Genomic DNA, 24,195 nt, shown 5'->3' with positions numbered 1-24,195 from the left:
CACGCCTCAAACTTAATCATCAAGTTTGCAGATGACACAACAGTAGTGGGCTTGATTACCAACAATGACGAGACAGCCTACAGGGAGGAGGTGACGGCACTCAGAGTGTGGTGTCAGGAAAACAACCTCTCACTCAACATCAACAAAACAAAGGAGATGATTGTGGACTTCAGGAAACAGAAGAGGGAGCAGCCCTATCCACATCGAAGGGACAGTAGTGGAGAAGGTGGAAAGTTTTAAGTTCCTCGGCATACACATCATGGACAAACTGAAATGGTCCACCCACACAGACAGTGTGGTGAAGAAGGCGCAACAGTGCCTCTTCAAACTAAGAAGGCTGAAGAAATTTGGCTTGTCACCTAAAACCCTCACAAACTTTTACAGATGCACAATTGAGAGCATCCTGTTGGGCTGTATCACCACCTGGTACGGCAACTCCACCATCCACAACTGCAAGGCTCTCCAGAGGGTGATGCGGTCTGCACAACTCATCACCGGGGGCAAACTACCTGCCTTCCACGACACCTACAGGACCCAATGTCACAAGAAGGCCAAAAAGATCATCAAGGACAACAACTACCCTAGCCACTGCCTGTTCACCCCGCTACCATCCAGAAGGCGAGGTCAAGACAGGTGCATCAAGGCTGGGATCGAGAGACTGAAAAACAGCTTCTATCTTGTCGCGCCCTGGTCGAAGTATGTATGTTTGTCTTCATTTATTTGGTCAGGCCAGGGTGTGACATGGGTTTATTTTGTGGTGTGTTTTTGTATTGGGGTTTTAGTAGGTATTGGGATTGTGGCTGAGTAGGGTTGTCTAGGAAAGTTTATGGTTGCCTTGAGGCGGTTCTTAATCAGAGGCAGGTGATTTTCGTTGTCTCTGATTGGGAACCATATTTAGGCAGCCATATTCTTTGAGTGTTTCGTGGGTGATTGTTCCTGTCTTTGTGTTTGCACCAGATAGGGCTGTTTCGGTTTTCATTATTATCATTTCATTATTTTTGTAGTTTCTGCATGTATAGTTTTTCCTTCATTAAAATATATCATGAATCATCATCACGCTGCATTTTGGTCCGATCCTTGTTCCACCTCTTCGTCAGAGATAGAAGAGCGCCGTTACATATCTTAAGGTCATCAGACTGTTAAACAGCCATCACTAACACAGAGAGGCTTCTGCCTACATAGAGACTCAAATCATTGGCCGCTTTAATACATAGATCACTAGTGTCACGCCTGCTCCCGCTCTTCTCCCCCGGCGCTCGAGGGCGCCAGGCTCCCCAGCATTGCGCACTCCTGCCATTATCATTACACACACCTGCCTTTCCCCCGTCACGTGCATCAGTGGCTATTGGACTGTCCTGGACTCAATCACCTCTGTCATTACCTTCCCTATACATGTCTGGTTCCCCACTCTGTTCCCTGCTTCTACATGAATGTCCATATATCCTTGTATAACCGTGTGCTGACACTGTTCCTGTCTTGTTTCATGTCTGATCCCGATTAAATGTTTGACTCCCCGTACCTGCTTCTCAGGTACTTACAACTAGTCACTTCGAATAATGCCACTTCAATAATGATTAGATATCTTACATGACTCATCTCATATGTATATACTGTACCTTATATACCATCCACTGCATCTTGCCTATGCCGCCCGACCATCGCTCATCCATATATTTATATGTACGTATTCTTATTCCATCGCTTTAGATTTGTGTGTATTAGGTAGTTGTTGTGGAATTGTTAGATTACTTGTTAGATATTACTGCACTGTCGGAACTAGAAGCATCAAGCATTTCGCTACACTCGCGTTAACATCTGCTAACCATGTGTATGTGACCAATACAATTTGATCATTGTAATCATGTTGTTGGATCACACTCTGCCGTTGGCTAGCTTGTCCTACTCACCCATTTTTTACAGTAGGCCTCAGTGTTTTCCCTTCGCTTTAAGTGACCAGAAAGAGTGATGTGTGTAGGTTTGTTGCTAGCCTAAAGGGCACCGCAAGACCCATCTATAGATCCATGGAGATCCTCCATCACAAATTCCAGCATGCTGTCCAAAGACTTAAACCAACAAAACAGCGCTTAGCTACTTTCCATTACTTTCTTTTGAAACACTGTCTGGGGTCATGAAGTGAGCCATTGTTGTAGTTACTGACAGTTTATGCATATCAGGTAAGGAGAGCCCACAATGAAGCTCAGATGAAAGGGAGGCATGCATGAATATTGTTGACCTTTTCAACCTGGGTCACATTACTCAGGTAAACAAGATCACACGCTTTTCTACTGCTAGTGCCACAGGGTAATATGCAAATGTCAGGGGGCACTAAGAAAGTCGTTTCATGCGGTATACTAAGATCTTGTTAGTACCCTCATTCATTGTTCTGAGCCAGTGGGGTGCTTTATAGGCAATGAACTGACAACTAGCTAATCAAAAGTCGTGCAAGCCTAGAAAGACTGTTCTTTGTCTAGAGCTGTATTCCCTTCTAGCAAACAGCTCTTCTTTATAAGGCTGAGCTTTTCTGCAAGGCTTGGACTGGTGCTGGGGGTAGGGGACAGGCTCCAAGTGTGTGTGTGTGTGTGTGTGTGTGTGTGTGTGTGTGTGTGTGTGTGTGTGTGTGTGTGTGTGTGTGTGTGTGTGTGTGTGTGTGTGTGTGTGTGTGTGTGTGTGTGTGTGTGTGTGTGTGTGTCTGTCTGTGTGTGTGTGTTTGCACTGGCTAAACAAGTGGCCTACAATAATTAATTAGCTGAAATTGTCTTGTTTACCCAGGCATGTGTGTGTGTGTGTGTGTGTGTGTGTGTGTGTGTGTGTGTGTGTGTGTGTGTGTGTGTGTGTGTGTGTGTGTGTGTGTGTGTGTGTGTGTGTGTGTGTGTGTGTGTGTGTGTGTGTGTGTGTGTGTGTGTGTGTGTGTGTGTGTGTGTGTGTGTGCGTGTGTGTGCACCATCCTTTACAGGCTGTTGTTTCCCAGCTGGTTGTATGGCTCGAAACCAACACAAAAGGAAGCTTAGCCTTGAGTAGCCCCTTAAAGCACAGAGTGCATTTAAAAAGCACAGATTATTATAACTGTTTCCTTACTCTGATAGGCTTTCAGTAATAGCCACATAGCTACTTCAGTTTAAAGGCTATTGAAAAGGGTTGTTGGATTTGGCTACGTGTTGGTTCATTGCTTTCTTGGTCCCAAGGATATTAGAGGGAAAGGAAGCAGGATATTTACCTTTAAAATGTGTGAGGGCTCCCTAAACAGTTTAATTGTAGCCTTGGATATGAGGATATAAAAGGTGCTATCTGATAGGTTCATTTGGTCATACAGGATCTATCACCGTAGATGTTCCTGAGGAAATGAGTGTAGATGTATCATGTATCAATGCATCATCTCTTGCCAAATTTTGGAGGGGAAAAAAATCAAGCTAGGCATATTTGTACCCTTGATGAGTTAATGTCAATTTGCAGGGGCCTTCACTTCTCTTTCATTTGGACAGGGCAAGGACCTTAAAGTGTCCACATCAAACACAACCCGCAAGGACGTTTATTGGCAGAGGTCATGCATAGAGAGAGTCCGTGAACTGAGACCCAGGAACACCCTAGTGCCTAGCCTTGCTCTGAAATAGGGCTGCACGATACGGGCCATAACAAATCAAATACATTTTTTTTAACCAAATATTGTGATTGCGATTTCACCTGCGATACAGATCTAAACACTTAGGCAAACTGTTGGAATTATAGAAATAGAATGATTAAAATAAAAAAACTAAGTGGAAAGCAGCATTGTTCTTGTTTGTTACAATCTCTTGACTGCATTTGACTTAACAGAACCGCATGCAAACTTATAGTGGATCTAACAGCTAGGACGATGAACTGCACCACTTGAGCGACAGGTGGCGGGGTTTGGTGTGTGTAGGAAACAGCTATAAGAGGGGGAAAACAACTGAGTAAGCTATAAACGTGGATGTCAACGTGTCAACGTTGCAATTTCGATGTGAATTAGAATAATTGCGCAGCCCAACTCTGAAAGGATGACGTGATGTGGTAAACAGAAGGCAAAAGATGCTCAGTTCAAGTCATTTCTCAAAAGTGCTAGGAGAATTATGCAGGCAGTAACCTCAGAGATCATGGGCTCTCTAACACCTTAGATGGCACAGTCAAAAGCCCAAATGGGCCAATGAATTGCAGGCACTGCTCTTTGCCCGAAACCGATTCTGAAATGGATAGTATGAATGAGGACCGGGCCATCGGTCCAGAGTGGATCTGACTCCATATGGAGACATTTTGGGTGATGTGGGTGAATGCAGTGACCCCTCTTGACCTATTGCAAGAAGTACACAAGAAGCTTCCCAGCACCTCTGTTGAAGCCTTACAGTAATATTAGTTTCCCAACCCCATTGCCAGAGTGGATCTTTATCATAACGCCATAGTCAATCTGAGCACTCAGTGGTTGTTCATTTCAAGGCTGAGAAGCGAAAAGCATTCATTTAAGCAGAGTAAGAGAGAAAGCAAGAGGGAGAAAAAAAACCCCACCTAGTTTCTCTCAAGGGCTTGAGAATTTAATATCTTCTAATGAGCATGTAGGGGCTGAGTTGGGTTTGAGAGTGAGAGACTTCTAAAGTGCACAGCTCCGATTGAAATGCAGTCCCCTTTCCATTGTATTCTTGCTGTCCCACTGTTTAAATGGTCTTCAGAAATGGCCTTGACAGCCCTGTGTGCTGCCTGCCGAGCTCATCCACACGTAGCCAGTAAAGGCGGATTGGGGTCACACTCTGCTGCAATATCTACGTGAAGAGTTGACTGCGTAGGGTCTTTCCAGCACACTCGCCCCCAGGCAAAGCTGCGTATTGTCCGTGTACATGTAAACAGTGTTGCTTCCGTCCCTCTCCTTCCCCCTCCAACCTGGGCTCAAACCAGGGAACCTCTGAACACTTCGGCGACAGTCACACGCAAAGCATCATTACCTATCGCTCCTGCAAAATATGCAGTCCTTGCAGAGCAAGGGAAGCAACTCATTCAAGGTCTCGGAAGTGAGTGACGTCACCTATTTAAATGCTACTCGTGCTCACCGCTAATAAGCTAACCCTTTCACACCGTTTACGTTTACATAGATGTCAACCTTAAAAGAGATAGTCATGAGAACCAGCTATTGGGGTCAGTATGCCTGGGATTAAAAATGGGGTCTTCCCTGTATTAAAATGTCATTTGCCAAGGAGCTGGAATCCATACTGATGCATCAATGTGTTCTCAGTGATTAGTTCTGATTCTGAGGGATGCAATTCTTAGGGGGTGATATACTGCTGTTTCCATGACATCGACTGACCAGGTTAATCAAGGGGAACGTAATGATCCCCTATTGATGCCACCTGCTAAATTCACTCGTCAGTGTAGATGAAGGGGAGGAGACAGATTAAAGAAGGATTTTAAGCCTTGAGACAATTGAGACATGGATTGTGTGTGTGTGCCATTCAGGGGGTGAATGGGCAAGAAAAAAAATATTGAAGTGCCTTTGAACGGGGTGTGGTAGTAGGTACCAGGCGCACCGGTTTGAGTGAGTCAAGAATTGCAACACTGCTAGGTTTTTCACACTCAACAGTTTCCCGTGTGTATGAATTATGATCCACCACCCTAAGGACATAGCGCCAATTTTACACAACTGCGGGAAGCATAGAAGTCAACATGGGCCAGCATCCCTGTGGAACGCTTCCGATACCTTGTAGAGTCCATGTCCCGACGAATTGTTCTGAGGGAAAAAGGGGGTGCAACGTAATATTAGGGAAGGTGTTCCTAAAGTTTTGTACACAGTGTAATTGCAGTGTATTATCAGTGCAAGCTTATCTACCAGTCAGTATGGCGTCTGTCAAACTGCATCTCCAGTCTCCATTGTGAAACATCAGCATTGCCCCCTGCTGGCTCAGTGTGGTATTGAGGAAACTGCAGACATGTATTTTCTGCTAAAGGAGGAGAGGCTGTGGTGTTCATGGATTATCTCACCTGGAACGATTTCAAAAAGATGTCTCCCTGGTTCTTCTGGGTTGGCGGTGAGCTCGTTCACCTGACAGCCCTGCAGAGGTATGCAGCCCTCGAATAAACAAACACAGAATCCATTCAAAAACCAAATATTAACAATACCTCAGTGAGATTCAACTCTAATCGTTTAAATCACAAACATTGATAAAAAATAGACAGAAGATCTCTCTCTCTCTATATATCTCTCTTTCATCTCTTTCAGGATGAAGGAGTACAGATTACTGAATGGAGATCAATAGTAATTAAACAACGTCATCGAGGCCTGTTCATTTAGAGACTACTCAGAAGGAAAACCGGTCTCATTCTACCAGTCTGGCAGCATCCCTCATCCTCCCTCATCAAACAGGATGGGATCTGCCAAACCAGAGATCAAGCTGTCCACAGTAGTCGCCATGGCAACAAATTGGTAGCATGTCAGGGCAGGGCTAGCAGCCCAGCAGAGCTCCCAAAAGGGTACAACGTGCCTTGAATATGGATGGGGACAAATGACTGAGGAGAATTAAGACGGAACTCAAAATCTGAGATTATTCTCCCTTCTGGAGATGTCTTGTAGCAACCTTTGTGGCTCTAAACACCAAGCCATTCCTTAATGGCCTGCTCTACCCAGATAACAAATGGCTGTAGATTGCCTTCCTTCAGTTATCATTTCCTTTCATCTCAGTGCGAGACCTTTCTGTGTGAATTGCTTACACAGCCCCCTGCTCCAATTTCTATTGATTAGATGGGGGAAAAAGCGGACAGATTGACACTTTCACACACATCCTGGTTACCGCCCAGGGAGGGGCGGGTGCATGTGTGTGTGTGTGTGTGTGTGTGTGTGTGTGTGTGTGTGTGTGTGTGTGTGTGTGTGTGTGTGTGTGTGTGTGTGTGTGTGTGTGTGTGTGTGTGTGTGTGTGTGTGTGTGTGTGTGTGTGTGTGTGTGTGTGTGTGTGTGTGTGTGTGGAGAAATCAATACTGGCTGGATGACTATTGACGGCCTGTGATTAAAAGGTGCCTATCAAACCCTTCAGTCATTCAGCCAGGCCTTAATGCAGAGCTTCTCCAGCCTGAAAGAACTCAATGGTGTGTGTGTGTGTGTGTGGGGAGACAGGTATGCATTTAAAAGGGCAGCAGTCAAGTGGGAACGCCTGTGGAAATCAATGGAGGTGCTCGGATATCAGGCCCGGGAATGTAAGAAGATGATCACTGAACACTGGAAGCATTGGGCCACCGACTACCGCCTGCTGTCTTCTGTTGCATCACTTCATCACCCTTTCCTGGCTTGATGCTGTGTGGTGGTGCTGAAACAACTGTCTGCCTGATTACCGCATAGCTCTTTGAGCAACGGTATCAAAACGATGTTTCATCCTGATTTTCCTTCTCGGCAGGGCACGGTGGCAATGCTATCTATCCATGCTAGGTGGTGATATAGACAATTCATTTGACCTATTTTTTCTAAGCAACGGATGAAAAAAAACACAGCAAAGTATTATTGGAGAGGATCTGAACTAGCCACAGTAGCTACTATAGCGAAAGTCCCACATTAAACCGAATAAAGGACTTCAGCGAACCTCTGCAATGAACTGAAGAAGAGCTTAGGTGTGAATGTTCAGTACCTGTGGCTTGGTCTCCTCCTCGTCTTTGTAGAAGTAGAGCTGGTCGGAGCGCAGGACAAACCATTTTACCTGCCAGTTCTTCATGATGCTCCTCTGTTTCTTCAGCCAGCCAGCCTTCAGAGCCCCCTCCTGGAGACTGGGGGAGGATGGCCGGCATGGGCCCCGGGACACATCCCCCATCACCATGCTCTTGGACCGGGCTGGAGAGTCGAGACATACACACATGAATACAAATACACACATAAGCAGGGAGGGAGACTGGCAGAGAGGGAGACAGGCAGGGAGGGAGACAGGCAGGGAGGGAGACAGGCAGGCAGGCAGGGAGACAGGCAAGCAGGCAGGGAGACAGGCAGAGGGGGAGACAGACAGTGAGACAGGCACATACACATAGTGTGTCAGCTCCAGGGTTGCCATGGTGAGGCAGACACCACACACACCACGTCCTGCCCTGGAGCTGAGGCTGAGGCCCCCCTTCCTCCCCTGGGTAGAGGTGGCTGGAGACCCACCCGGCACAGGGAAGAGAGGAAAGGCCTCAGGTGATCTAAGCGATTAATTTAAAGCCACTGGAAGAGAGTTATTGTCTGTTCTGGCAGACCAACAGAACCAGGAACCAGTTTGAACTGTGATAATAAGACCTCCTGGGATTGACTCTGGGTTTTAGTGTAACGTGAGCTCAGTCAAGGACTGTTTCAGATGCAGTTTATAGGCTTCCTATGTCTGGAGGCTCTGAACTCACACAGGGTCCCCGTATCAGTTTCAGTCTGTCCTTTACGCAACGCAATTCATGAAATTAGCTTGATACAGGACACACGCAAGATTACTTAATACAGTACAGCCTGTGCAGAAAGTCAAATCTGGTCTTTACTAGTCCATGCATTAATCTTGACATTTGACAAAATAAACAAAAAAAACTGATTTCAGCTTCTAGAGACCTGACCGTCCTGAGAGAATAGCCACTCAGCAACACCTCCCACAGAGCCAAACAGCGGCAAAGGCAAACAAGACAAGCAATTTGATGATCATGTATAATTTATAGGAATCAATCCTGCAGACATCCTCTCTGCTGGACCTCCTGTGTGACACACTCAGGATCATTGCTCAGCTTAGAGGGGGGAGGGAGGATGAAAATCAATGTTTATTCTTCCCCTTTTTTCTCTCTTATTCTCCCTTTCTTCTCCTTCTCGCGATATGGGGTGGGTATGGGAGGCCAGGAGTTTCTCACGTGGTCAGGGAGAACTCCCGACCCTAAGGATGGGGAAACACTGTAGAATGGCTATGATGCAGACACCCTGGAAAGACAGTTCCCAACACCTCCCTGGCATCACTCACCATGTTTTATTGCCATTAATTCATAGTTCTAACTGTCCATTCATTTTGAATCAAATCAAATTTCAAATCAAACCTACATTTACAGTCATTGTTTATTATACTCTGTGGTTATGGGTTGGGCTGCGGCTCCTTGCCCCCGGCACCAGACACAACATAGCATGGCCACCGTAGCCTAGCCGTCATTGTCCCCCTCTGTTCCTACTGCCATGGCTGCCTGCCTGGCTCCCTTCCTAATGGGTGGCACTCATCAGAGGAGCGTATATCACAAGAACCATTTCTCTCTCTCTCTCGCTCTGTCTCCCTCGACAACTGTCCGTCCATCTCTCTTTACCTCCATCCCTGTTTCTGGGTGCTCTGCTGGCCCCACTCAATCACAGCCCCGTGTGCTTGCCTGGAAGCCTCATTAGAGTAATTACATACTGTACACACACTAGTGTTGAATATTTCCCTATTTTACAAATGTTCCATCCCGAGAATAAATCCCTTTTCTCAGCGGCTAACCCAGTTCTTCCCGCCAAAACCCAAAAGTGTCATTCAAAAGCATTATAAAAGCGCATAAAGCTTTGGTCGATAAATTCAAGCCTGATGCTACCTGAGCCCGATGAGCCATACATGAAATACATTTTGTGAGCCTAGATTGTGCCATTATCCATTATATTGTAATGACCCGACTAGATCATAAAGGAACAATTGTCCAGACAGAGGCTTGAGTTTACGAATTGACGGTTTATTACACCAACTTTACACAGGCTACTGTTTGGGCCGTAGCACACGCCAAATAGATGACACAAGCCAATCGTGACCTTCTCTTGTGAAGCCCAGACGTAAGAGAGAGAGAACAAAAGCTGAACCTGGTCTTAACTTCCAATGCTCCACCCCCCTGCCCAACCCCCCTCCACGCCACTCCACCAACCACCAGGATGCCCGGCATCAGAACATTCCAGGCATTCCCGTGATTGGCAGATAGCAGGTTGATTGACAGGTGGGACCCCGCGAACACCGGGTACTGGTCAGTACAACACAACCACCTCCTAGCCTAACACATAACACACAGCTGTCTGTGCGGGTCGCTACACAGCCCCCCCACCACAAAGTCCCTCGTCCCCGAGGGAACAAACAAAGTCTCTGAAGCGACCCGGAGGTCTCCTTTGCCTGCGTGGTCGTGATGGTCGCAGAGTGCCCCTCTGGGACCCAGGGGATGAAGGCAGGGATATGGGTGACAAGGAAGCGGGAACGGGTAATACAGTCCGTGGCTCTGGGGAACCACGCGGTGACACAGGGGGAGACAGGGGGAGTGGGCTGTCTGGAGCCTTGTCTGCGGCACCTGAGGGTGGGTGCCTGGAGAATGTCATTGCCAGAGAGGGGAATTGTGGGGGTTCCTGGGGTTTGGGGAGAAGAGGCCCCTCTGTATGGGGCTAACCTGTCCCGGTGCAGTGCCACCTTTCTCCCCCTGGGAGGAAGCTGCACCCGTACACAACCTCCCCTACCCTCTCCAGGACACTGCAGGGTCCCACCCAGTGACTGTCCAACTTGGGGCATCTGCCTTTTTTCCTTAGGGGCTGTAGACCCAGACCAGCTCCCCAGCCACAAAGTGCCTTCCCCGGGTGTGCACGTCATAGTTCCTTTTCTGCCTCACACCTGCATTCACCAGCTGCTCTCTGGCGAAGGTGTGGGCTGTCTCCAGGCGGTCCTGGAGTCTCCGGGCATACTCCGGCCCCGGAGGAACATGAGGGCTATCCAGGGGCCGACCAACGCCATCTCCGCAGGGGTGCGGATCTCTCTCCCCAGCATGAGGAGGGCAGGCGTGCAGGAAGTGGAGTCTTGGACAGCGGAGCGGCATGCCATGAGGACCATAGGCAGGTGCTTGTCCCAGTCACGCTGGTGTTTGGAAGAGACGATGGCCAGCTGCTGTCCAAGCGTTTTGTTGAAGCGCTCCACAAGGCCATCACTTTGAGGATGGAGAGGAGTAGTGCGGGTCTTGTGCATGCCCAGCCTCTCACACATGGTGGCGAACACACGGGACTCAAAGTTTCTGCCTTGGTCGCTGTGGATGGACTCTGCAGCTCCAAACCTGCTGAACATCCCCGCTGTCAGGGCGTCGACGATGGTCTCTGCCTCCTGGTCAGGCAGAGCATAGGCCTCGGGCCATTTTGTGAAATAGTCCATGGCCGTGAGCACCCAGCGGTTTCCACTGTCTATGGTGGGGAACGGCCCAACTACATCCACTCCCACCCTCTCCATGGGAGCCCCCACTGGGAACTGTTGTAGCTGAGCATGAGAGCGGCCTGGGGGGCCCTTTCTCGCTGTGCAGTTGTCACAGCGGCGACAAAAGTCCTCCACATCCCTCTTGTGCTGCCACCAGTAGAAGCCCTGACGGAGACGGCGCAGTGTTTTTGTGACCCCAAAGTGTCCAGTCCCCACCCCCCCATGAGTACTCTGGAGCACAGCCTCCCGCAATGCTTTTGGGACCACCACCTGCCACCTCTCCTCTCCCCTAGCTGACTCCTTCCATGCCCGCTGTAGCACGCCATCAGCCAGCCGCAGTCTCTCAAACTTCGACCACAACCCTTTGGTCGCGAGTGAGAGCGCTGTCACCTCTTCCCATGGTGGCCTCACCTGCGCCTCTACCCACTGTAGCACTGGCTGTAGGTCTGTGTCCCGTCCCTGCTGCTGCCGCCATTCAGCCACGTCGACAGTCTGCAGCTCACAGCAGACAGGCCCGCTCGCCCGACACACTGTGGCACAGACACCCTCCTCTGCCCGCAGCTCTCTCTCCCGTCCCTCTCTCCGTTCACAGTGGCGGCAGCCGTCTGCAGTACAGGGCCGACGGGACATGGCGTCGGCGTTGGAGTGGCGTGCCCCTGCCCTGTGCACCACCGTGAAGTCATACGGCTGAAGCTCCTCCAACCAGCGTGCCACCTGCCCCTCTGGCTCTCTGAAAGACATGAGCCACTGGAGAGCAGAGTGGTCAGTCCTTACAGTAAAGGGCAGACCACCCAGGTAGTACTTGAAGTGTTTGACGGAAGCCACAACAGCCAAGAGCTCCCGCCGGGTGACACAGTAGCGGCGCTCATGTTTGTCAAATGTTTTGCTGAAGTACGCCACCACTCTCTCCCCTCTGGCCCCACCTGGGCCAGCACCCCACCCATGCCCACATTGCTCGCGTCTGTGTCCAGGATAAAGGGCAAGGTGAGGTCAGGGGGCGAGCACGGGGGCCTCGATCAGTGCACGTTTGAGGGTGTTGAACGCCTCCTCACACTCCACTGTCCAAGTGAAAGCCTTGTCCTTCGGCAGCAGGCGGTTCAGTGGAGCAGCAACGCTTGAGAAGCCCCGTACAAACCTCCTGTAGTACGAGGCCAGGCCCAGGAAGCTCTTCAGCTGACGCTGGTCGGTGGGGGTGGGCCAGTCTCTGACAGCCCCTACCTTGTCCTCCATGGTGCTGATCCCCTCCTTCCCCACTCGGTGGCCCAAGAAGGACACCTCTCTCCTCATGAAGTGGCACTTCTCGGGGTGGAGCTTCAGACCTGCGGCAGCCACCCTCTCCAGCACACGCCGTAGCGCCCCCAGGGCTGACTGGAAGGAGCTGCCATGGGCCAGGATGTCATCGAGGTATACCAGACACTGCTGTCGGGGGATGCCATCCAGCACCCTGTCCATCAAACGCTCAAAAGTAGCTGGAGCGTTGCACAGGCCAAAGCACAGGACCTTGAACTGCCAGTGTCCTCTGTTAGTGGAGAACGCAGTTTTGGCTCTGGCCTCTGGGGAGAGGGGCACCTGCCAGTAGCCACTGCGGAGGTCTAGTGAGGAGAACCAGGAGGACCCCCTAACCAGGTCCAGCGACTCATCGATACGTGGTATGGGGTATGAGTCCTTCCTGGTTACCTCATTCAGCCGCCTGTAGTCCGCACAGAACCTCAGCTTGCCCCCCTTCTTCGGAACCATGACGACTGGCGCCGCCCAGGGGCTGTCTGAGGGCTCAATGAAGTCTGCCCGCTGCATCTCCAACACAGCCTTGTCTGCCGCCTCCTGGCGTGCCAGCGGGATACGGCGGGGACGCATCTTGATGGGTCGAGCATCACCTGTGTCGATCTCATGCTGCACCAGATGAGTCTGACCCACCTCTTCCTCACTCAACGCAAAGCTGTCTCTGAATTCAAACAGCAACTGCCACAACCGTTCCTGCTGCTCAGGGTCAAGACCAACACAGTTCCTCCCCCATATCTCCCTCACTGCAGACAGTGTCCTCTCCTCTCCCATCTGGGGTAGCTGGGCTGGGGGGATGCGACCCGGGCTCACAGAGGGCTGTGTCATGGAGGTAGCTGGGGGAATGTAACACACCGCTGTAGGTGACAGGGGGACTGGGGAAAAGTCACCCACAGCTGTGGGGAGGGGGCGCAGCCATGAGTCTCTGCTGCTTTAACTGTTGGAGTAAAGGGTTTGTTGGGTTGAGTGAATGTGACATTAGGGGGGCCATGGTGACTTCCGTCCCTCCCTGGAAGCTCAGTGTGCCCCTATTTAGGTCTAACTGGCAGCCTGTGCTCCTAAGAAAGTCCAACCCCAGGATACAAGGGTCCTGCACAGCCGCCACCCACACAGGATGACGCACAGTCCTGCCCCCTACTGTCAGAGTCATTATTCCCTTCCCTTTCATGGGTGCCAGCTCACCTGTGACTGTGCGGAGCTGCACAGTTGTAGGCTCACACTGAGTCCAACCTGGCACAATATCTGGCCTCACCAGGGTTACTGTGGAACCAGTGTCCACCAGGGCGGAGCAGGGCACCCCCTCCACAGTGACAGGGACATGACAAAAGTCCCCAACACAGGTCCGGCCCACCACAACAACAGGCTCCATCCGCTTGCCCTCGTCTGCTTCTGGGGGAAGTGGAGCCTTGCTTCCCCGTCTGTGCCGGTGGGCTCCTCCAGAAGATGATGGTGGTTGGGATAGAAAGCCAGGGGTCCGCACTACCCGGTCTATGCGGACCCCGAGCCGTTTCCCTGAGCTCTGGGGGACATGGGGCAAACTCGGCGCAGATGGCCTGGCTGGCCACAACCCCAGCAGACCCTGGGACCAGGGCGTGTGTTTCGTTCCGCCTGTAGCGACACAGCACGAATGAGTTTTGTCATTTCGGCCACCCAAGCAGGCTTTTCCGGCTCCGGACTGCTCTGCCCCCCAGCTCGCACAGAGGGTGTGTCTCCCTGCACCCCCACCAAAGCCCCAGCTGAAGCCCCAGCCCACACCAGCTCCCTCTCCAAAGCCATCTCCAAGGCTGTCTGCAATGACTCAGGATGAGCCAGCTGGGTCTGTATGCGCAGCTCCGTAGGAGAGAGCGCCTGTATGAACTGGTCCCGTGCTAGCTCGCTCTGCACGGAGGGGGGGCATGTGAGCATATGCCCGCCGAGAGAGGCTCTCAATGTCATTAGCTAGCACCCGTAGAGGCTCTCCAGGCTGCCTGCGTCTATTACTCAGTTCGGAGCGCAGTAGCCCGGGCTGTACACACTGACCATAGCGCCTCCTCAGTGCTCCCACTAAAGCCCCATAATCATGCCTGTCCTCAGGGCTAATCAATATCAAACAGGCCAGAGCTTCATCCGTGAGGCATAAAGCCAACTGCAGTGCCCTTTCTTCATCCGACCACCCCCTAAAATGAGCTAACAGTTCAAACTGAGCATGAAAAGCGCAGCCGGGAACTGGGCGCCGCCATGTTTGTTTACATCCTGAGCCCCAGATTCCTCATCACGCCGCGTCGACGTCACCACTTCGGTCCGCCCACCAGAATCCGCGCAAAATACATTCGACGAAGCACTCATGCCCGCTTCAGCCGCCATCGCTCTAACGTCCTCCCTCAAGCGGCCTCTGCGCTCCGACGCCCTGGCGATCTCCTCAGACAGAGCCCCCGACGTCCATTCACATGCAGCTCCTTGGCCATAATCGTCCCCTACCTCCACCTTCACTTTCGGATTCCCTCGAAGCATTTTCCATCCCCGTTCTCACCTACGGTAGCTAGCCACATAAGTCAGCTAGCTACCTGGCTAACTTGTATCAACGTTTTTACTTCTGACACCAATGTAATGACCCGACTAGATCATAAAGGAACAATTGTCCAGACAGAGGCTTGAGTTTACGAATTGACGGTTTATTACACCAACTTTACACAGGCTACTGTTTGGGCCGTAGCACACGCCAAATAGATGACACAAGCCAATCGTGACCTTCTCTTGTGAAGCCCAGACGTAAGAGAGAGAGAACAAAAGCTGAACCTGGTCTTAACTTCCAATGCTCCACCCCCCTGCCCAACCCCCCTCCACGCCACTCCACCAACCACCAGGATGCCCGGCATCAGAACATTCCAGGCATTCCCGTGATTGGCAGATAGCAGGTTGATTGACAGGTTGGACCCCGCGAACACCGGGTACTGGTCAGTACAACACAACCACCTCCTAGCCTAACACATAACACACAGCTGTCTGTGCGGGTCGCTACAATATGATAGGCCTATAGGCTACTGCACATTTTGCATGACAGAAAAATGTCAAAGCCCATAGATGTAGTTAGCTCTATGCTCTCCTGGGTAAATAAACGAAACTAGCTTCAGTAGGCTGATCTTCTGGAGTGTGAGCTGTATTACTGTACTGCACTGTATTACACTGTATTATATTGACTGGAATGATGCACATCGTTCAAACCATGATAAAGCAGGGAGTGAACATGCCATTCTGGTACAGCACATGAGACCTACAAAGTTTCAAGTATTGGCTAGCGAATTTGACTTTAATTTTGAAATATAATTAGTTGGCTGACGCATAAATACCTTTCATAATATTGTATTTCCCCTAATGTTATTAGCATACCTCCTTTCTTTCTCTCTTTGTCGTTCATTCCTTCCTTGCGTTCAACAGTTAAATGAAATAAGTTTTGTCGTCCTTAACGGCATCATTCTAATGACATCCTTGAATAATATAGGACTACCGTAGAATTAGATGCAAAAGGCTGTCGCTTCTCTTCAGGAAGATTGAAAGGTTATGGGTCTGCAGAAATAGCTGCTATAGCCTACTGCCGTCTCACTCGTGCTCTTCTTTCAAACTACCGGAGTTCTATAGGCTGCTGTATTTAACATTCAGCAAACAAGCGCTTGCATCCCTTTTCAAATAGTATATTGGTATTTTAAAAAATGCACAAAAAAACCCATTATGTCCAGCAAGCTATTCTAGTCTAGCTTTTCCTTCATGGGACTCCAAGAGCTAAGGATAATTTTTTAAAGGAAAAAAAGCCAATGGAGCACAGGTGCGTATTGCGTAAGAGACAGAGGCTCTAAGTTAGAAGCTTATTATGCTTAACCCATCATTAATTAGCTAAATATAAAGCTAATACTAAATTGAATGTATCACCTGAAAGAGGTAGGCTAGGACATCCATATATTGGGCTATATATCAATCTAGAACAGGTCTATCAATTTTGGATGCAATTTGAGCGGAGTGACCCCCGAAAGCCAGATGGAGATGGGTAAATTATAATAATAATAATAATATATGCCATTTAGCAGACGCTTTTATCCAAAGCGACTTACAGACGCACATTCAGTCTTTATATTATTGTAGAATGGACTATGCTGCAGCAGATGTAGTCCTAAAAAGAAAAAATGATGCCATAATGAGATGATAGGTCTACATGCATCTTGAACTGCACTCCATACTGAGATGTCTGTTTGTCCCCACACTGAGCATTGATAATTCATCATACAGACGCCGTAGAGAAGACAGTTTAAACATTGAATACAATTTAACAGTTTCATTTTACACCATGCTGTTCATATAAATAGTTTATTATAATTCACTGGCTTCTCACAGTTATTTATCCCGGGAAAGGGGAGTGGTTTTGGGCGGTAACCGGGTTCACACCGTTCATATGTTCCAGGTAACATCAGACAACAACATTGACGTATATGCTGACTCGGTGAAAGCGCAAACCACCGCTTTTAATCATGGCAAGGTGACTGGAAACATGACCGAATACAAACGGTGTAGATATTCCCTCCGGAAGGCAATCAAACAAGCAAAGCGTCAGTATAGAGCCAAAGTAGAGTTACAATTCAACGGGTCAAACATGAGACGTATGTGGCAGTGTCTCCACTCAATCGCGGATTACAATAAGAAAAGCAGCCCCGTCGCAGACATCGACGCCTTGCTCCCAGACAAATTCATCAACTACTTTGCTCCCTTTGAGGATAATACAGTGCCACTGACACGGCTCGCTACCAAAGCCTGTGGGCTCTCCATCACCGCAGCCAACATGAGTGAAAAATTTAAACGTGTTAACCCTGGCCTGGGCTGGCATCCTTAGCTGTGTCCTGAGAGCATGTGCAGACCAGCGGGCTGATGTGTTTACGGACATATTCAATCAATCCCTATCCCAGTCTGTTGTTCCCACATGCTTCAAGATGTCCACCATTGTCCCTGTTCCCAAGAAAGCTAAGGTAACTGAACTAAATTACTATCGCTCCATAGCACTTCTGTCATCATGAAGTGCTTTGAGAGACTAGTCAAGGATCATATCACCTCCACCTCCACCCTACCTGATACCCTAGACCCACTTCAATTTGCTTACAGCCCCAGTAGGTCCACAGACGACGCAATTGCCATCACACTGCACACTGTACACTGCCCTATCCCATCTGGACAAGAGGAATAGCTATGTAAGAATACTGTTCATTGACTACAGCTCAGCATTTAACACCATAGTACCCTTCAAACTCGTCATTAACCTCGAGACCCTGGGGCTCGACCCCACCCTGTGCAACTTAGTCCTGAACTTTCTGACGGGCCGCCCCCAGGTGGTGAGAGTAGGAAACAACATCTCCACCCCGCTGATCCTCAACACTGGGGCCCCACAAGAGTGCGTTCTCAGCCTTGTCCTGTACTCCCTTTTCACCCATGACTGCGTGGCCATGCACACCTTCAAGTCAATCAACAAGTTTGCAGGCGACACTACAGTGGTAGGCTTGATTACCAACAATGACGAGACGGCCTCCAGGGAGGAGGTGAGGGCCCTCGGAGTGTGGTGTCAGGTAAACAGCCTCTCACCCAACATCAACAAAACAACGGAGATGATTGTGGACTTCAGGAAACTGCGGAGGGAGCACCCCCCCATCCACATCTACGGGACAATAGTGGAGAAGGTGGAAAGTTTTAAGTTCTCAAATCTCTGGCCACTTTAATATATTTAATAAATGGATTTAATAAAGGTATCGCTAGTCACTTTAAATAACACCACTTTAATCATGTCTACATATGCTACATTACTCATCCCATATGCATATACTGTATTCCATCCACCACCATACCATCTACTGCATCTTGCCTATGCCGCACGGCCATCGCTCATCCATATATTTATATGTACATATTCTTATTCATCCCTTTACATTTGTGTGTATGAGGTAGTCATTGTGCATTTGTTAGATTACTTGTCAGATATTACTGCACTGTCGGAACTAGAAGCATAAGCATTTCGCTACACTCGCGTTAACATCTGCTTACCATGTGTATGTGACCAATACAATTTGATTTGACTTGATTTGGTTTGGCCATAAGCATGGTGGGCAGAGACTCGTTTGAGCTCTTTTGATTTAATGTCACAATTGGTATATTGTGAGATCTCAAACATTGTCTCAAATATCGTCTTAAATGAAACGAGAATGACAAAGCCTTTCAGTACTCTATTCATTATTCTGTCATTCCAGCCAGATGTATTTCCTCAGACATAACACAGCGTGGTGTTGTGGGGTCTCTAAACAGACATTTGGGGGAAGCGTCATGAGTCTTGTTTTCCAGTTTCCACACTGACCTTTCAAATTCGACTCTACTGGAAGAAGCCAAATAGGTCCAAGAGGAATGAAGGAATGATTTGCAAATGTTGCCGTAGTCGTGCACACTCTTAGAAAAAGGGGTTCCAAAAGGGTTCTTCAGCTGTTCCCATAGGACAAGTATTCCCAAACTGGGGGTACCGCGCAATGCCATCGGGAGTACGCCAAATAAAAATGTGATTCACATTTTTTTAAACAATAATAATATGATTTTTTTTTTTTTTTTAAACATTGTTTTTCCTATCACATTTTCAAACAGTCCATTTATATTTTCCAACGGGGCTATACATTTGGATGACTTCTTTTTCTCGCCTGAGTAGCCTCGTTTCACTGGCAAAAATAACATTAAACCATCTAGTGTTCAGTGAAATAACAACACAATGTCAAATACAGGTAGCCTTGTCAAATAATGAACATCCAATCACATTAACTGTTACTCTCTCGTGGGAATTCCACTAACGGTCTGTATGTAGCCAAGTGTAGCTGCTGCTCATGTTGGTATCTGTACTGATGGCGCAAAAGCCATGACAGGGAGACATAGTGGAGTGGTAACGCTCAGTGCAAGCAGTTGCTCCCAATGCCACTTGAGTACACTGCAGCATCCACCAAGAGTCTCTTGCTGCCAAGGGACTGCCTGACACCTTGAAAGACATTTTGGACACTACAGTGAAAATGGTTAACTTTGTTTAAGCAAGGCACCTGAACTCTTGTGTATTTTCTGCACTATGCAATGATATGGGCAGCGACCATGTAACGCTTTTACAACATACAGAAGTGCGCTGGTTATCAAGGTGCAAAGTATTGACATGTTTTTTTAAAATTGAGAGACAGCTTAAAGTTTTCTTTACTGACCATAAATTTCACTTGTCTGACCGCTTGCATGATGACGAGTTTCTCACACAACTGGCCTCTTTGGGGGATGTTTTTTCTCGCCTGAATGATCTGAATGTAGGATTACACGGACTCTCCGCAACTATATTCATTGTGTGGGACAAAATTGAGGCTATTATTAAGAAGTTGGAGCTCTTCTCTGTCTGCATTAACAAGGACAACACACAGGTCTTTCCATCATTGTATTATTTTGTTTTGTGTGTAAATGAACTCAAGCTGACGGACAATGTCAAATGTGATATAGCGAAGCACTTGATTGCGTTGGGTGCTCAATTACGAAGGTACTTTCCCGATACGGATGACACAAACAACTGATTTCGTTATCCCTTTCATGCCTTGCCTCCAGTCCACTTACCAATATCTGAACAAGAGAGCCTCGTCGAAATTGCAACAAGCGGTTCTGTGGGAATTGAATTTAATCAGAAGCCAGTGCCAGATTTCTTAATTGAGCTGCGCTCAGAGTATTCGGCCTTGGCAAATCGCGCTATTAAGAGTTATGTGCATCCTTTCAAGCACACCCTTCTCATTAACCTGTGGTGAGTTATTCATTGGGGTGGCAGGTAGCCTAGTGGTTAGAGCATTGGACCAGAAACCGAAAGGTTGGTAAGCTGGTAAGGTAAAAATCTGTTGCTCTACCCCTGAACAAGGCAGTTAACCCACTGTTCCTATGCTGTCATTGTAAATAACAATTTGTTCTTAACTGACTTGCCTAGTTAAGTAAATAAAAAAATCATAATTTTCAATGAACAAATATGGTTTAATACGTAAGATGGTTAAATAAAGAGCAAAAATATTCATTATTATTTGTGAACTGGTCCTATAAGAGCTCTTTGTCACCTCCCACGAGTCGGGTTGTGACAAAAACTCACACTCATTTTTATGTTTAATAAATGTATCGTATAGTGTGCAGGATTACAATGATGGGAAAACATTTTTTTTTGAGAGTGCGCTGACCAATGGATGCTAGAGGGGGTACACAGCTGGAGGTTGAATGTTTGAAGGGGTACGGGACTTTAAAAGTTTGGGAACCACTGCCATAGGAGAACCCTTTTTGGTTCTAGGTAGAACCCTCTGTAGAATGGGTCCTTACATGGAACCCCAAAAAGTTATACCTGGAACCAAGAAGGGTTCTTCAAAGGGTTCTCCTGTGGGGAGCATCTACATAGCACAAATTGTTTTTCTATAAGTGTAATGTAGTTTGCATCAGATGTTGCAATCCATGGTTGCATTGGAATACACTGCCCAATTATCTGAGTCGGTGTGTGTGTGTGTGTGTGTGTGTGTGTGTGTGTGTGTGTGTGTGTGTGTGTGTGTGTGTGTGTGTGTGTGTGTGTGTGTGTGTGTGTGTGTGTGTGTGTGTGTGTGTGTGTGTGTGTGTGTGTGTGTGTGTGTTTGTAGGCCAAGGGTGTACACTGAGCCAGTACACTGAGCCATTTCTCCTATCAGTGACTAATTTCACGTTAAAGTCTGCACAAGTTGAATTCGGGGCATGTGACAAATAACATTTGATTTGATTCCCTGTGTTGTCATGGGTGTAGCTAAAATGTGGTCTCTTCCAGTCTGTAAGTAGTCTCAGAAACAACATTGGGACTGTTGCGTTTACACAAAACACTAGCAATTCATTTCGCTACGAAGTGCGCATTCAGAGTATTTCTTTGTATGTTTATAGTTAAGTAAATGGATGGTTCGCCCTCACAGTCGCTCTGAGATTCTAACCCAAACATACTATTCTCCTCCATATGACTTATAGTGATCTTCAATGAAAGATGTAGTAGATTGGTGGTCCTCCTCCTCATTGTATATGTCATGTGCTCCCTGACCCTAGAGAATAGTCTGCCAAGGATGTTCATCACGAGTAATGTATATTGAGTACCAGCTTTACTAATACCGTCAATCAATGATCTCATGTCTGAAAGAAAGATCACGCCACCTAAGGAGATGTGCTCTATATAACTTGTCTATTTAACATGATCCAATGTGCTGCTACTAGAATATGGCGCATATGTCTCTAATCCAGAGGATATGGTCTTGTTTCAAAGTGGGTGAAACCTCATCCAGAGGTAGTCATTATGACCATAGAGAAACAACTACTGCATGATTTCATTGCACACACACATACTATAGCCTGGAGGTAGGCAACTCTGGACCTGGTGTGCTGCAGGCCCTTCGTGTTCTAATTTAACCGACCTTAGAAGACCAGGTGTGTTGATCAATCAGCTCAGTTGGTCAAGTGAGGTGCCAAGTTGGAACAAAATCCTGCAGTACCTGCGGCACTCCAGGGACAGGGTTGCCTAAACCCCTGCTATAGCCTATATCCAGTCACTGGTCTTCATGATCCTTTGAGATGTGGATTCATCATCATATGGTATGGCTGTATAGTCCTCGAAAATCAGAGAGTAGCTATCCATTAACCTGTCACATTGCGTAGACTTATCAGCCACAGGATAAATGACCTGACTCTTTTCTCCAAGCACGGAATCCATTTGAGAAATTCCATTTAATTAGTATGGTTGCTGTGTGATTTATGATGCATGGGAAGGAGGAGGTGGAGCTACAGGTGCATCACTGGATCATTTCCACGGACTCTATCTGCTGCTGATGAATGTATTAACCCATTGAGAATCAGTGGAGAGATTGCCTAAGAAACTGTAGTGGGCGTCACTCGGATTAGGCGGAGTGGGGGTGTGAGTACTGTGCCGCGATGTTCAGCTGCAGTGAGGTGTAACACTGCTGTGCTGGTGTGTGTGTGTGTGTACTCTGTGTTCTAGTGATGTGGGGGGAAAAAGGGATTCAAGTTACATATCGCAATATCATCTTGGACGATGTTATACCAATACTACTCCGAGGTAGTGCTAGATAGTGCTAGCCGGCTGTCCCTGTGCCAGAACTCTGGTATTTTTCATCCTATACCTTGTTCTCCATCTTCTTTTTAAACAGTGAGCCAAAATGTTTTCAGCACTTTTATTTCCATGACTGAACAAAACTCGTTTTTTTCATGCTCTCTCTAGTATGTTTGGAACATCAAATTGCAGAAAAATTGCAGTATTGAATCGCAATCGTGAGAATCGCAGCACATATCATATCGGCCCCTAAGTATCATGATAATATTGTATCGCGAAGTCCCTGGCAATTCCTAGCTCTAGTGTGTACTGTATCTATGCTGTATATTCTGTTGCATAGCATGTGTGTGTATGTGTGTCTACTACTGTGCCTGTAGCTCATCTGTCAGTAATAGTACTGTCAATGGTGTGTAGTATACTAAAGTAGTGGGCTAGCTCATCCCAAAACCATGGTAATGGACTTCAAAGGCATGATGATGGGGAGAGAGAACCAGCTGAGATGTGGGCTATTTAAAGAGATTACCATGGACCAGGAAATATATTTAAATGGACCAGGACTTCAAAAATTGTATTTATTCATGTGCTTTGTTGAATGAATAAAAATAAGCAATTTTACGTACCAATTACAAAAGCTATGCAGAGAATGTGCCTATCTTAGAAACACAAACCTAATTGAATCCATTTAATTTTTAAAATATCTTTTAATGAATTAATTCATCCATCTAGTTTCTTATACGCTCTCAATTTGATCTCATTTTAAAGAGAATAAGAGAATACGGATTGCAAAGTGACCTCTCTATATCAGTACTGTTCATCCTTTCATATTAACTCTCATGAAATCTTCTCACACCTGCATCATTTTGTCATTCACATTCTAGTGCCAATGTTGCGAACATCAAAAGCAGCAACTGACAGACAAGCATCTGGTCAGCATCATCAAAATGAAGCAGGAGGTGATGATGTCATTGACAGCATCATAGTAGAACGATCTATGTGTACCGCCCATGTGCTCCATTCACATACACTATATAGCAGTAGTGTGGGTCGATAGTAGTGGTAGAGAAAAATACATCGCTCTCGGCTCGCTCACCTCTCTTGGTCTGTCTGATCTTGGGACTCAGCATGGCTGTCATCGCTGGAGGACGACACTTTCCCCTCTCAGCATGTTCATTCGTCCGTCCGGCACCCCACCCCTCTCGTTTTTCTCTCTCTATCCCTCGTTCTCAACACACCATCCTCTCCTGTCTACCCTCTATTCTCTTCTCTCTCCCACTGACCTTCTGTAATAGGCAGCACCAGCAGCAGCTGCAGGCTAGGGGGCTGGGGCTGAAGGGGGAGGGATCCCTTCTCCTTGCACACGCTCAGTGGCCTCCACCCCTCCCTTCTACATTATTCATCGCCGGGGAGACCACGCTGGTGGGTAGGGGGAGGGAGGGTGGATCTCATCCCACTACTACTATACCACACCGACCGGTAAACGCCAGTCCTTCCCATCGCAGGTTCAATGGGGCTGAAACACACAAGAAGGAGAGCTGCTATATCCCTGTCACTTCCTCTCTCTATGGCTGGGAGCTACCCGCTTAATTGGTTAAAGCCGTGTGTTTCTCTCTTTTTCACTAATGTTCTGTCATTTTCTCTCTTTCTAGCTTTTTCTTCCTCTGTCTGTGT

General features: G+C 47.8%; 1 protein-coding gene across 1 annotated transcript in view; it reads right to left on the bottom strand.

Annotated features, from left to right (window-relative positions):
- The window catches only part of LOC124039985 (rho GTPase-activating protein 22-like), a 38,902-nt gene extending 15,120 nt beyond the window's left edge, over positions 1 to 23,782 (bottom strand). The window contains exons 1-3 of the mRNA XM_046356630.1: positions 23,618 to 23,782; positions 7,608 to 7,807; positions 5,977 to 6,064 (exon numbers count right to left, since the gene is read on the bottom strand). Coding sequence (XP_046212586.1) covers positions 5,977 to 6,064; positions 7,608 to 7,807; positions 23,618 to 23,660 — 331 coding nt within the window. The 5' untranslated portion in view covers positions 23,661 to 23,782. The remainder of the gene's footprint in view (positions 1 to 5,976; positions 6,065 to 7,607; positions 7,808 to 23,617) is intronic.
- Between the last annotated feature and the right edge of the window lie 413 nt (positions 23,783 to 24,195).

This window comes from Oncorhynchus gorbuscha, linkage group LG07 (genome assembly GCF_021184085.1).
Source record: "Oncorhynchus gorbuscha isolate QuinsamMale2020 ecotype Even-year linkage group LG07, OgorEven_v1.0, whole genome shotgun sequence".
Lineage (NCBI taxonomy): Eukaryota > Metazoa > Chordata > Actinopteri > Salmoniformes > Salmonidae > Oncorhynchus > Oncorhynchus gorbuscha.
This window is presented reverse-complemented; position numbering and strand designations above follow the sequence as displayed.